General features: G+C 44.3%; 1 protein-coding gene across 1 annotated transcript in view; it reads right to left on the bottom strand.

Annotated features, from left to right (window-relative positions):
• EXTL1 (exostosin like glycosyltransferase 1) overlaps positions 1 to 11,220 on the bottom strand; it is a 66,820-nt gene extending 55,600 nt beyond the window's left edge. Inside the window, exon 1 of the mRNA XM_033157817.1 lies at positions 8,588 to 11,220. Coding sequence (XP_033013708.1) covers positions 8,588 to 9,525 — 938 coding nt within the window. The 5' untranslated portion in view covers positions 9,526 to 11,220. The remainder of the gene's footprint in view (positions 1 to 8,587) is intronic.
• Positions 11,221 to 14,361: the final 3,141 nt, after the last annotated feature.

Below are 14,361 nucleotides of genomic sequence, written 5' to 3'. Positions count from 1 at the left end.
CAATGGCTGACATGGTGGCTGTGGGAAGCCCACAAGGGGGGGGGGGCTGAGTGCAGCAGCAACAATCCCAGTTCCAAAAATCAATTTAATATATAGTCCTCAAAGAGAGGACTTGGAGCACTGTGGAATACAAAAAGCAAGAATGACTTTGAAACAGTTTAGTATTGGTCTTTTCCTATGTGTTGAATAAACAGTATAAAGGTAAAGGTACCCCGGACCGTTAGGTCCAGTTGCGGACGACTTTGGGGTTGCGGCGCTCTTCTCGCTCTATAGGCCGAGGGAGCCGGCGTTTGTCCGCAGACAGCTTCCAGGTCATGTGGCCAGCATGATTAAGCTGCTTCTGGTGAACCAGAGCAGCGCACAGAAACGCCGTTTACCTTCCTGCCAGAGCAGTACCTATTTATCTACTTGCACTTTGACGTGCTTTCGAACTGCTAGGTTGGCAGGAGCAGGAACTGAACAACAGGAGCTCACCCTGTTGCGGGGATTCGAACCGCCGACCTTCTGATCGACAAGCCCTAGGCTCTGTGGTTTAACCCACAGCGCCACCCGCGTCCCTCACCATACATTTAGAACACTATTATACCCACGTTTAAAGCCCTGTTACACCACTTTAACAGTCATGGTTTTCCCCAAAGAATCTTGGGAATAATAACTGGTTAAGGCATACCATCCAACATTTCTCTGATGAAAATAGGGACATTCTAACAAAAAGCAGGACATTCCGGGATCAAATCAGAAAGCAGGATGGCTTCTGTAAATCCGGGACTGTCCCTGGAAAATAAGCACACTTGGAGGGTCTGTTAAGGGTTCCAAGAGATATTAGGAGACATTCCCATTCCCTTCATAGAGTTCTGAGAGTTCCCAAAGAAAGAGGAAGTGACTATTAAACCACTCTGGGATTGTAGATCTGAGGGGGATAGGAGTCTCCAACAACTCTCAGTACCCTTAACAAACTACAGATCCCAAGACTGACAGATTCGCCTATCCCTATATCAGGGAGATCAAAACGGCAGCTCCAAGTCATCCACCACTGATCACTGCAATGCCTGCAGCCATGGGCAAGCCTGCAGGAGTCCCCCAAAACCTGGAATCGGTGCTGATCATTAATGTAGTCTGTGTACTCAGATCTCTGTGCAATCGGTATGAATTCTAAATGTCACTCTTCTCTCTGTAAAAATGGTGATGACCCCCACTATGTGCCAGTAGTTTAACACTTTACTATCTGCCTGACAGTCAGAACTTCCTCTGATATCAAATTTCATTATCTTTTCTCCGTTCTTCTTCCCCCTGGCTTCTAAGTAATATCTTTAATTTGTATTTTTTCTCTCTAGGCGGTTTAGTGATTCGAATTTTAGCCTCTGAATGAATTGCACGTTTTGTTATTCTGTTTTATCTGCACGGCTTAATGTTACAATGAACATTAAAATAATAATTTTTAAAAGAACTGAAATCCACATCAGAAATACGTTGCTTGGTTACTATTTATATTCTGGTTCCATTTAGTTAAAACGATAGCTTAATGTTTTCAAGATCATAGCAGATGCCAAATTAAAAATTAGTGGATTTGATGCGTTTATATACAGTGGTACATCGGATTAAGAACTTAATTCATTCTGGAGGTCCGTTCTTAACCTGAAACTGTTCTTAACCTGAGGTACCACTTTAGCTAATGGGGCCTCCTGCTGCCGCCGCACGATTTCTGTTCTCATCCTGAAGCAAAGTTCTTAACCCAATTTCTGGATTAGCAGAGTCTGTAACCTGAAGCGTCTGTAACCTGAGGTACCACTGTATTCCACATTATTCTCGTACAAAAATGCCCAACCTTCTAGGGCCAGAAACTCTGCTTGGTTTATGGACTTCCCGTAACAATCAGGGAACAAACAAATTAATTTGAACATGACCTCAGATTTCCAGAGGCTCAAGTTGTAAACCATCCCATTTTGTTGTTGTTCAGTCGTTCAGTCGTGTCCGACTCTTCGTGACCCCATGGACCAGAGCACGCCAGGCACCCCTATCCTCCACTGCCTCCCGCAGTTTGGCCAAACTCATGCTAGTTGCTTCGAGATCACTGTCCAACCATCTCATCCTCTGTCATCTCCTTCTCCTTGTGCCCTCCATCTTTCCCAACATCAGGGTCTTTTCCAGGGAGTCTTCTCTTCTCATGAGGTGGCCTTCATGGATCACTGCCTCGTTGTGGCGAAGGGGCTTGAATAACTCAGGGAAGCTATGAGCTATGCCATGCAGGGCCACCCAAGATGGACAGGTCATAGCAGAGGGTTTAGACTAAATGTGATCCACCTGGAGAAGGAACTGGCAAGCCACTCCAGTATCCCTGCCAAGAAAACTCCATGGACAAAGACGACCATCCCATTTTACCTCTCCCTCAATAAGGACTAGGAATATCTTTCTGTACTATGCTAATTCTTGTTCGGTGGTTCATGATGATGTTAGATATTTGTGGATTATTCTGTTAAATTATTGTGTTTTCATCATTTTGACCACATTTTTTTTATTAGTAAGCTCAATGCTCAGAGATAGGAAGGGAAAATAATATGACAAAACAAATAAATAAATGCACAACGAAAGATGCCAATCATTCCTTGTACCATCAGATACTCCTCACACCTACTGAACACGTGTCCCAGTGTTGTGCTGTGATCAGTGTTGAACTAGAACCTTGGAGCTCACGTTTTAAATCCCATCTCTCAGTCATGAAGCTCGCTGGGTGATCTTGGGCTGGTCACCATCCTTCTGCCTAACTTTTTCATTTGATGTTTTAATGCAGGTTGTAAACCGCTTTGAGATTTCCCTCCCTTAAAAACATAAAGCAGTATAGAAATGAAATGAATAATGATAATAATACCTCACAGGGTTGTTGTGAGGAAAAAACGAGGAAGGGTTGAACCAGGGAGGAAAGGTAGGATATAGATTTAATAATAAATGAATGAAATAAATTCCAAAATGAGAAACAGTTTTCAGTCAACTTCAGAGAAGCATATTTGACTGACTGAATAAATGCAAGAAGGAAGAGAGGGAATGGGATGTCTGCAGGGGTGACAAGAAGTCACCCTGCGGGGGCTTGTGGCAGGACAAGCAGCCATTGCGTCTCCACAGCCGCCTTTGGAGGACCCTCCGTTCGCGGCTGTAACCGCGAGCAGAGGATCCCGGCACTGGCAGCAACCCGCCAAGTACAGTGCATGTGCAGCGTCACACGCATGCGCTGTACGTAGCTACGCCGCACATGTGCTGTATAGCGGTTTGTCGTCGGCGCCACTCCAGCGCCATATGGATGGTGCCGGGATCCTCGGCTCACGGCTGCAGCTGCAAACGGAGGATCCTCTGTTCACGGCTGTAGCGACACCGCACATACGCCCTACGTAGTGACGCCCGCCCCGGGTGTCACAACGTCTTCCTTCGCCCCTGCACTGGCAGAGCCAATCCAGTGTTCCTACTGGCCTGCTTGCACTGCACCGATCTGGGAATTGTTAGCAGCGCCTTATTCCCCCACAGAGTTCTAAATCCCAGAATGGTTTCACAGTCCATCACTCTTTCCAAAGGAATTCTGGGAACTGTAAGACAGTGAGGGAAATGACAACGACTGGTGCTTTTAACAGCTCCCAGGATTCTTTGAGGTAGTCATGACTGTTTAAAGTGGTATGATACTGCTTCACTCCATATACGCCCACATGACAGCTTCAATTTGTGGAACTGACACATAATGTGCCACAAAATGCCCTCTCCACATTTGTAAGAACTCAATATTTTAGCGTGGCAGCACCTACATTTTGGAACTTCCTGCCTACTGATACCAGGCAAGAGCCGTCACTGTACTCTTTTTGACGCCTGCTAAAAACATTTTTGTTTAGACAAGCCTACCTAGTTGTTTAGAAAGTTGATGCGAATTTCAATATGTTTTTAGTTCTTTGTTATTTTAACTTTTTTGAAAGTCTTCCATTGTCACTGTTAATTTTTCTTATTGATAACTTTATTGCTTTTTCTTTTTTGTAAACGAGGGTGTAGAATTTTTTTTATGAAATAAATAAGTGCATAGTGCCAGGTGGGTCTTGAGTTTGAAACAAAAGGGCTGCTTCCTGCATCCACATCCGTCACATGAGGATTTCTGTGTCAAGTGACGGGTGTGCATGTGCAAATAACTCACCGGAGGTCAAGCACTATTCCTTCTGCATCATCTCAAAACCCAGTACAGTAAGCTAGTAGAGTCTGTTCACACATCTGGCAACGAGCCATCAAGTGCTGTGTAATCAAAGTGATGTCCTTTCATGTGTGAACTGGCAACCAAGAGCTTTTTCTAGGTTGAGTGTAATCCAATATTTACTATAGAACAATCACACAATGAAAGCATGATTCATCACGGCTGGAGGTCTGGTTTTTGTTGTTGTTGTTGTTTGTTTTTTAAAGAATCCTGTCCAAGAAAAATAGGAGCAGGTTATCTCACCTTTAATTTGGTTAGATTATTTGACCTTTCACAAAGAGCTGCCTGGGAATCCCTGAATTTCTAGACACTTCACATTCTTCCACCCCATCAAGAAAATTGAGTAGTGGTGTACTTGGGGATGGCGTGGAAGAGACAGGAATGATCACGGAAATTATTCGCCATCTGTTATGTTCCTTGAAACTAAGAGTCAAGCTCTATGCCAGCAGAAGCCTGCTGATTTCAACAAACTTGAAAGGTAAGCAAACAAAACAAAACCCCAGATCATTTATCCTGGCTTTGGTCATTCAAACCTCCTAGCTTTCCTGATTCAACATATATATCATGTGATGAAATTTCATCTGTGTGATGACATTTTTGAAGCACTGCACACTCCCAAGCCTTAAGGATTTGGGGGAAGCAGGTACAAACCTTGATAAAGAAAAGAGCTTTGCATTGTGGAACCTCAAAGTTTGACACGTTTGTTATAGCACAAGATTTCCTGAGTCTAATGAAGTGAACTGTATGTCACAGAAAATTATTATTATTATTACTGATTTAATTTCTATCCCTCCTTCCTCCAAGAGCTGCCCTGGGCAGCAAAACACCAAAGTAGTAAAACGATGCCACAATAAAATAATATAAAAACATTTTGGGAAAAATTAAAACATCTAAATTTTTTAAAAACAGGCAGAGTTCAAAACATCTAATAATTGCAAGGCACTAGCACCTTGAAGTGGGCCTAGTAGCTCACTCCGTGCTTTCAGAACCGGTAACACAAGGTCCTGTCAGACTGCCCCACTAACCGGCCTAGCAGCTGCATTCTGCACCACCACCAGCCTCTGGGCTGTCTTAGGACATAATAAATGTGCTAGTCTTGAAGATGTCACAAGAGTCTTCTGCTGAGACCTAATTTTTTTTTTTTATCAAAATGCCTTATAGTGTTCTCTTGCAACTCACCCAGTATACAATAAGCCATGGTTTCCCAAACTTGGGTCCCCAGCTGTTTTTGGACTACAAATCCCATCATCCCTAGCTGATGGGAACTGTAGTCCAAAAACAGCTGGAGACCCAAGTTTGGGAAACCTTGCAATAAGCAAAAAGCTCCATGTCACAATTGAAAGAATACCAGATTGTTCTTTCTAAGCTTTAGAATCTAATGGTCTGCATGACAAAAGGGGATAAAACATTATTAAAATAACCAACCATTTAAAGCAGCCTTCACCAACTGGGTGCCCTCTAGATGTTTTGGAGCAGAACTCCCATCAGCCCCAGCCAGCATGTGGTTCCCTTTTGGAAATATTAATATCCTACCCAAGAAATAGAATAATAGGTTCACCCTGTGCAGGCATCCTTCAAGAGAGTAAAGTCAACATGCAGGGGATGGGATTGTACCCCTGGCTGTGACCTCTAGGTGTTGATTGGGCCTTTTGCACAATTCGGCTAGGCATTGTGAAGAGGCTCTGAATACAAGGTCTGAACAACATGTAGGAGGTCAGAGGGTGCAGTTCCAACCCCCTCTCCGTGCACGGACTGTATCCACTTCAAGGAAGTCTGGGCAGGGGTTTGTTCTGTCTGTTGCATGACAAATAATTAGGTGGTTCTCTCTGTAGACCAGAATATAACATTTCAACTTGACTTCTGAAAATTAGATTTTCCATATAGTACCTATCAACATAAATTATATCATTTTTTGTATAGGGCACCACTCAAGAATTTATCTTGGTTAGTCACCTAGACAGAACTTTGTCCTATAAGGTTGCCCAAAAATCTTTAAGTGAATAAACCAAAGGAAATTAAAATACCGGTAATCATAAAGATGTATCCAATTGTGTTACTGTGCAACCAGAACTTTCCCTTTCTTTCTTTCTTTCTTTCTTTCTTTCTTTCTTTCTTTCTTTCTTTCCTTCCTCCCTCCCTCCACCCCCACCCCACATGCACTCCCTATGTGTATGTGCTCTGGAAAGTTGGCGGGCTCTCCAGAGCAGATTTGGCCCTCAATCATCATCGTCATAATATAATTTATATAATAATGTATTATTTATACCCCCTCCCATCTGGCGGAGAGAGGAAGAGCAGGGACTCCATTGCAGAACAGCTCACAGAATTTCCTGGTCATGTCAGTTAACATCACAGACGGCCCATGACTAGATGTTAGTGACAAGGCACTTTCTTGAAAGTAACGATATTCTTGTAAATCTCCTTGATTATTCAGCATTTGGCAACTCGCCCATCAATGGTTAATACTATTTCAGATGGGTTAATGACTGACCCACCCCAAATATTATTAAAGCAAATGACCGGGACCAGTGATGAGCTTAGGACACAATCCAAAGGCACACCCTACTTGTTTACACATGTTTACTTCCACCATGTTCAGTGGGCTTGTTCCTTACTCAAGTGTACACCACATTACAGTAGCCTTCATAAGCCTGTCGGACTACAATCAGGGAGACCATTGTTCAAATCGAGGCTCAGCCATTAAGTCTCTCACCTACTGTGAGGATAAAATGTGGAGGGGGGGGAACCACATGCCAACTTGAGCTCCTTGGAGGAAAGTTGGGATATAAATAAATTATACAACACCCATCAGCTCCAGCCAAAGGCTGTATTAGAGCCTCAGACTTCCTTAAGTCCCTTATAACTACTTTCTCATCTATGTGCTTAGCTCCTTCTCACTAAAATCAGTTATGCAGCTGTCGTACTCACACTTATTTGAGAGCAAATCCCAGTGCATACTGTGGGGTTTCCTTCTGAATAAAGCATGCATACAATCAGGATCAGACTTATAGCTGCCTTACATCACCTGGAACATGATGGGTTTTTAATTGCCCTGAGTCATTCATTACAATGCTGAGAACACGAGGGCAATATTTTAAATTGCTTTAAAAGAAAAATTCTTAGCATTCACTGGCTCAATAGTTTTTGAAATGATGATGGCAATAACAGATTAAGTCTTAAGAAGCCCAGCAACAGTGAAGTCCAAATTTATTATGCATTTTAGATCCTGATAAAATATTTCTGGAAAGGGGTCTCAATTGGATCAGTAATTCCAGAACAAGAATCAATGTTATGTCACAGATGAAGTATCCAAAACGTCTAGTGCCTGGAGTCCCTATGCCTTTTTGAAAATGATATGCAAGTTATACCAAAAAAGAGTAACTGCTGCCTGCAGTGTTGAACATGAAGCACTTTTATTAAGGCCAATTAGCACTGGAAGCTTGCAAGTCACACAGAACCCTTCAGGCTTAGCTGTTCAAAAAAAAAAGAAAGAAAGAAAAAAGAAAAAGGAGGCAAATATTTGTTTAGCCATCTCCAAGATGCTAGTAGAAGAACATAAAAGACTAAAGAAGATAGCTTACACCCAGTAAATTATGCAAAGTAGTGCAGACCACATAAGTTTGCATGATAACAATGAAGAGTACCAAGGCTTGGATATAGAAACAGCCTTCCATCTCCAGTGCTTCTACCCCAATCCCAGAAATATGGAAGTTGGCTGCAGAGACTCAGCATTGAGAGGATAGCACTCTGCACATGTAAGAGGCACACTCTTCTTTACTATCATTTCACACATTCCAGGGCTAAGCCCTGGCAGTGACAAAGCTTCCAGGGACAAACCCTACTGAGGAGTGGCTCAACCTAAGCCCTAGAAGTTTGAGCAAACAAACCTGGCAACATTCACACAAGGTTATGCTGACACATCATTACATGAGGGTCATGCTACAAATCCACGTAACAAAGCTTTTGAGATATCTTAGCTTTTTGATCCTGGAAATTCTGTCACACTTGCATTTTTTTATTTGCTGAGTCCTCTGTTTGCCTCACTGTGTGAACATCTCCACCTAAGCATCTTAGAAGCAAATTATAGGACTCACCCAACACATTTCAGTGCCTGAGGTGAGAAATAAAAATCGCACCTCACACATGCTTATTAAAACGGGACATGGCTGATTGGGAAATTGTTTTGCACAAGCCTTGTTGGAAGGAGTACATGCTCTTGGCACAGGACTTCTGCAGAATTTCCCCGTGGATCCTGACCCATGTTGATCATAGCCGCTGGCATCCCTCACTGCTACCCTAAACTGTACCCAAAATCTACCTTGCCTTGTGGTATGACCTGCCCCAGAGAGTCAGAAAAAGCATCTCACTTACTTTTCGTAGTCTGTATTATCCTTGTCACACCGCTTATCCTTGTGTTTCACCCAGTCTTTGCCGTGTTTACACGTGGTCAGGGAAATTATATCTTTGCCATTGTGGATATGGTGGAGAGCATTCCTGGTGTCTGAACCAATACCGGTCAGGTACCTTTTCCCTTTAAAAACCAAGAGGTACTTTTTCTTTGGAGGGACAGAGGTCTTTTGCAGCCAGCCCCTCTCCCCACCTTTCCGGGGATGGTCCTTTGAAAACAAAGGTATGGAGATATCAAAACCAGGCCGGAAGTTCTCCACGTAAAAGCTCGCCTTGGCTAGGATAGCCTGACCAATGTCAAAGCCCAGGTCTTCGGTGTAATTAGGCCACGTGCCAGAATAAAGGTTAAATATGAGGTGGTTGCGGCCATCATTCCAAAGAGGGAAACCTTGGATTTTTTCATTGATGTTGTGGACATACTGTACGGAGAGGTGGTCCCTGTCCAAAGTGTCAATGTTTAGGACAAAGAGACAGGCTTCTTCGGGATTGGAGGTATAATACCGCGACTCTTCAATGGACGTGATGATTTTGAGGTAACTTTCTGAGACAGGGTCCCCTCTTTCCAAGGGGTAGACGAAGACTTTGAACCCGTGTTCCCTACACTTGGAAAAATCGAAGCAAGTGTCCATGCGGCATCTGCTGTTCTTGTAGATGCTTCTCCTCAACTCCCTCCTGGTTTTGAGGGACAGCTCAGCATGGTCTCCATCATCACCCTGGAGCTCTTCAGGATCTGCAAAGCTCTTCAGGAGAAATCCATCTGCCCAACGGGGCCAGCTCTTTAACCCTCCAGCTTTCTTGCCAGAAAAGAATGGGAGGCGCCTGATTTGATCTCCTCCAAATAAGAAAAGCAGAAGCCAGGTGGCAAAGAAAGTCATGAAAATGTATTTTTTTCTGGCCTGCATAGGTTCATACAGAACCCTCAACTCTTTCTTTGAAAAAAGGAGGCCAGGTTGGTCATTCAGTTGATCCAGAAAGGCAAAATTATTCAGGCAGGTTCAAAAGATGGAAATAAATCAACTGGAGATAAGCAGGAGCCCAAATCTCAAAACTAGTGGAGAGGCGTCTCAATCATGCTGGTAGAGGGACCTGGAAAACTGTATGAACGTTTCCAAACCCTTTCCCATCTTCTCTCTCACACACACAGGCACCACTGCTCCTTCCACTTTTTGAAGTTCGGCTTCCTCCTTGTTCCTGTGCCTCGAATTCTGATGGCAACGCTTTCTTCTCCTTCAGAGCAGCACCACTTAACTTCTGCTATATGCAGCCTACCTTATCTCCTTGCCCTTTGAATATGGCAAAGCATTACAGGGCCCCTTTCTTCAAAATGCAATGGCAGCTTGCAACCACCCTGAACTGAGAAGATTGTTACTATTTCCCCACTTGCCACTTCCTGGTGTGAGTCTTGTGGTGCTGCTGCTTTAAATCCTCAGTGAGGCTGCCCTCTTTTTCTTCCCTCTTCAAATTTAAAAAAACAACTCGTCCTGTTCCTTTTGTATGTTGCTTTCAAGCCACTCTCTTAACCAGTCTGCGGTTGCAGATTTGTTTTGTTGCTCTTAAGTCCCGGTATCAGTTTCGGGACGCTACAGCCCTGCCTCTTGCTGCTACGCACACCCCTCTGGGGAGTTCACCCTGTCCTACTCTCAACAGATCAGCCTCTCCCTGGATACCTGACTCTGCAGCCCGAGGATCGGCCTCTCCTCACTCGCCGGCCGGGTCCGAGTCGGATCCTTTGCCTTTAAAGACTCGCACCGGCTGACTTCAGCAGCTTCTGCCATGGACGGAATACCCACCGAGCCAGGGGTCTCGGGGCCACGTTTCTCAGGCGCCTCGTCAAGTGTCACGGAGCGTCTGAGATGCAGGAGAGGGTCCCGTCTGCCCTTTTCCCAGCGATGTCCATCGACCCCGCTTCTTTCTCTCCCACCCCCTCCTTTTTAGCTTGCTCAGGAGTTACAACAAGCTTACATTCCCAGCCTCATTACAGAAGCCTTTTGGAGGTCCTTTAAGACTAAGCTGCGTTTTTGATATATTAATCTCCTTCTCTTTCCCTTGATCTCCTTTAGTTTATATTCCCCCTCCCGCGCCTCCTTTCTCTCTGATTGAAGTTATTTCTGTCCCTGAGCGGTTCTGTTTCTCTCTCTTAAAAAAAAAGAAAGAACAAAAAATCAACCTGTCACTTTTCTCCATCGGATCGGACGTTAGAAGAACCCGATACCCGCCTGCTTTTGCCCCGTGGGATCTGATCCCTCTACTTCGAGTTGCACTGGCCTCATGATATGCGCCGGGAGAATTCCTCGGAATAAATCCTGCGGGGCGCCAACCCTGGGCTCAGCGCCGCCGCCGCCGCCTCGCCACACACCTAACTGCCTCTGGATCGCTGCGTGCCGCGCTCTCCTATGCCATTATTCATTCCGCGTCACTTTCCGTTGACCGGCCCTCTTGCTCCAGTCAATAAAGCAACAAATGACATTCACCTCTCCTCTCCTCCATCCTGCATCTCGGCTGCTCTTAAACCGCTGGACCGCTCATCTCTCTGTCTGGCCGCCCCATCTCGCCTCCTGCTAACCAGCATCTGGTCCTTGCACACAGCGTTCCAATTCCACCTTCACAACATTCCACACCGGCCACGCCCCCCTCGCCTGCCATTCGCTCTCCGCCTACCAAAAAGGCGTGACTACCTAATAACCCTTTCCTCGCCTTGAGGGGTGGAGGGGAAGACCTTGTTTTTTGGGGTGGGGAGGAATTGAAGCCTTTGACATTTTTTTCCCTTCCCATTGGCTGCTGTCAGCGCTGCTCCTCGTCGAAAAATGCCGGTCCACGTGGCCAGAGTTGCCCACCACCCATGCAAAACTGTAGCTCGGTGGTGGAGCACGTGTTTTTACAGGGCGGGATGTCTCAGGTTCAATCCCCGGCATCTCCAGGTTTGGGAAAAGCCCCCTATCCGAAACCTTAGAGCCAGGAGAGCACTATGGGTGTTGTTGTGTAGACTACTGCTCCCATCACCCCTGATCACTGGTGTAGCCAGGATTTATGTTGGGGGGTGGCCTTTTGTGGGGACAGAACCTCAGTTTGCTATGGGTTTTTTTTTATTCATTGGGGGCAGTTGCCCCCCTTGGCTACACCCATGCTCCTGATCATTGGTCATGCTGGCTGGGGCTGGTGGGGGTTCGAGTCACAGAATCGTAGAGTTGGAAGGGACCAAGAGGGTCATCCAGTCCATGCCCTGTGATGCAGGAATCTTTTGCCCAACGTGGGGCTCGAAACCATGACATTGAGATTAAGAATCTCATGCTCGACCGACTGAGCTATCCTGGAACATCCATCATCATCATCCTATTATTATTATGATTTATGCCACCTTTCGGCTTTCCATGGTTAAAACCATGCTCAAAGCAGCTTACAACATGAAAAAAATTACATAATTTATAGGTGGTTTCCCATATAATTCCCAAATTTTGTGGAAATTAATTATTCAAGAATCACGTACTTACATACTTCTCAGAGTTGCCAATTATTATTTCCATGTCACATGATCTCAGTCAGCCATTCACAGAATCTATCCTGGTTGTCTCATTAACCCTGCTTCATGTGAGCTTCCTTTAAAAATATGCCACTGGCATCAGCCTTTCCTTTGAAATAGGAGATACACACTCCATCAAGTCAGGGTTTTAATTGCCAGAGATTTGGAAGTGCTGTCGTGTTTGAAGTCTGCAAAATATTAAAGTGAGATCCATAGCTGTGTTTGTACTACAATGATTTAACCCCCCTGTGGTTGGTTGCATCTTGGAAAAAGACAAGACAGTCTAATGTTGTCGCTATTTGGCATGAGGATTCCTGTTCAGATAGCTCTACTATATGTTATCCCAATAGTATTTTGGCCAACCACAAAACTCTCTGCCCTTATGCAGATATGATGCTTTATGAAGGTTAAGGATTCCCCAGAAACCAAGATGCAGAATCATGGTTTGAACCAGATTTACAAACCATAGTTTGTGTGTTAACCATTGATTCATATTAAATCTACACTGAGGAAACTATCGTTAATAAGGCAATTTCCATACATCTTGAGAAGTGATAATCTGGGCCAGCCCTACCATTAGGCAAAGTGAGATTACTTCCTCAAGTGGCAGATGCTTGGGGACAGCATTGGAAGTCCATTGCCTGTATCACATAAACTTTCCTACAGCCATTCCCATCTGCTGGAAGACAGGCTTTAAATCTAATGTCAGTTGTTCCTGAGGAACAATGCATAGGCTTGGGTTGTAAAACATGCATCACTGTACATCTGGAATTTTAATCAGAATTACATCAACAAACCATGGTTAAGTGTTATATTTTCACCCCTAAGTAGGCAAAAGTTTAAAAGTTTCTGGTATCTGACTGTAACGAGTAGGGAACCTTTTTGGCGCCAAGGGCCAGATCCTTGTCAGGAACTGCCTCACAGGCTAAATTTGACAGGCGCATAGGGCTGCTCATCTGTCAGTCACATGATGCTATTATGACACTGCATGATTGACAGGTGTGCAGGGGCACAAACATGTCAAAATCCATTTTGTTCAGATCTTAAAACGTTTTCAGCAAAGGCAATGACATATATTTGCTTATTTCAAAAACCTATACTACACTTTTCAACTTGGTGGCATAAAAGTTAATTTAATACAAATAGAACAAGTTAAAAAAAATCAGCCAGCAATATAAAATACAAAACAGCATAAAAGAACAATAAAACAGCACTTAAGACAGTTTATTCAACCGCAGCTGAAACAGAGTTAAACACCAGAAAAACAGAAAATAAAACCAGCAGTTTTATGGCACAGGTTCTTAAATAGCTATTTCACTAATTATCAGTGAAGAATAAAATTTCCTCTCCGTGCGACCGGGCACAGGAGCTTTCTACAAACTGATTCATTTTCTTCTTGCAGCCACAAATAACTCATGTAGTCACAGGCCAGAAACCAATTTTTGTGAGGGAATATTCTGTGAATAGATTTCCAACAATGTAGCATGTGTGTTTTCTTCACATCCCTCAGAGTTAATTAACCCTTCCCACCTTGTCCCGTGCGCTACACATGAGACTTCTGATAAGACTAATTAAAACCTCCTCCCTCGGTGGGAAGAGAATCTAACACTGAGGCAGTTAAGAGAGGCTAGTCATCACAAATTCCCCAGCCAGGATCAACAGGGGGAAAAAGACAGCCAGGACCAGGAAACAGAAAGGTTTTAACTAAAGGCACTGGTGACCCACTAAATCTTGATAGTACTTGGTCCACCTACACCTGGTACAGTGAACCTGTAGCCCTCCAGATGTTATTGGAATGCAGCTCCCATCATCCCAAACCATTGTCTATGCTGGTTGGGGCTGATGGGAGCTGGAGTCCCACCACATTTGGAGGACAACAGATTCCTCATCCCTAACCTACAATGAACATGTTAGCACTTCCTTTTATTGCAAACCTCCCCCCACCCCCACCACCAAGTATGCCAACAATATAGGCCATGGATCATAGAATTGTAGAGCTGGATGGTACTACGAGAGTTATTAGTCCAACCGCCTGCAATGCACACCAATTGAGCATATATATTATATATTGAGCTATTAAGTTGGGCCAAGGCTTAAAGGTTATCTCAGGGTGCTTCAAGACATTTACTGAGCATTCATCCCACAACTTAAAACATCCTGATTTGTTTGCAGGAGGCTAGATGATATTAGGCCAAAGCAAGTGTTTACCCAAACTTACCAG

This window comes from Lacerta agilis, chromosome 8 (genome assembly GCF_009819535.1).
Source record: "Lacerta agilis isolate rLacAgi1 chromosome 8, rLacAgi1.pri, whole genome shotgun sequence".
In the NCBI taxonomy this organism is placed as follows: domain Eukaryota; kingdom Metazoa; phylum Chordata; class Lepidosauria; order Squamata; family Lacertidae; genus Lacerta; species Lacerta agilis.
This window is presented reverse-complemented; position numbering and strand designations above follow the sequence as displayed.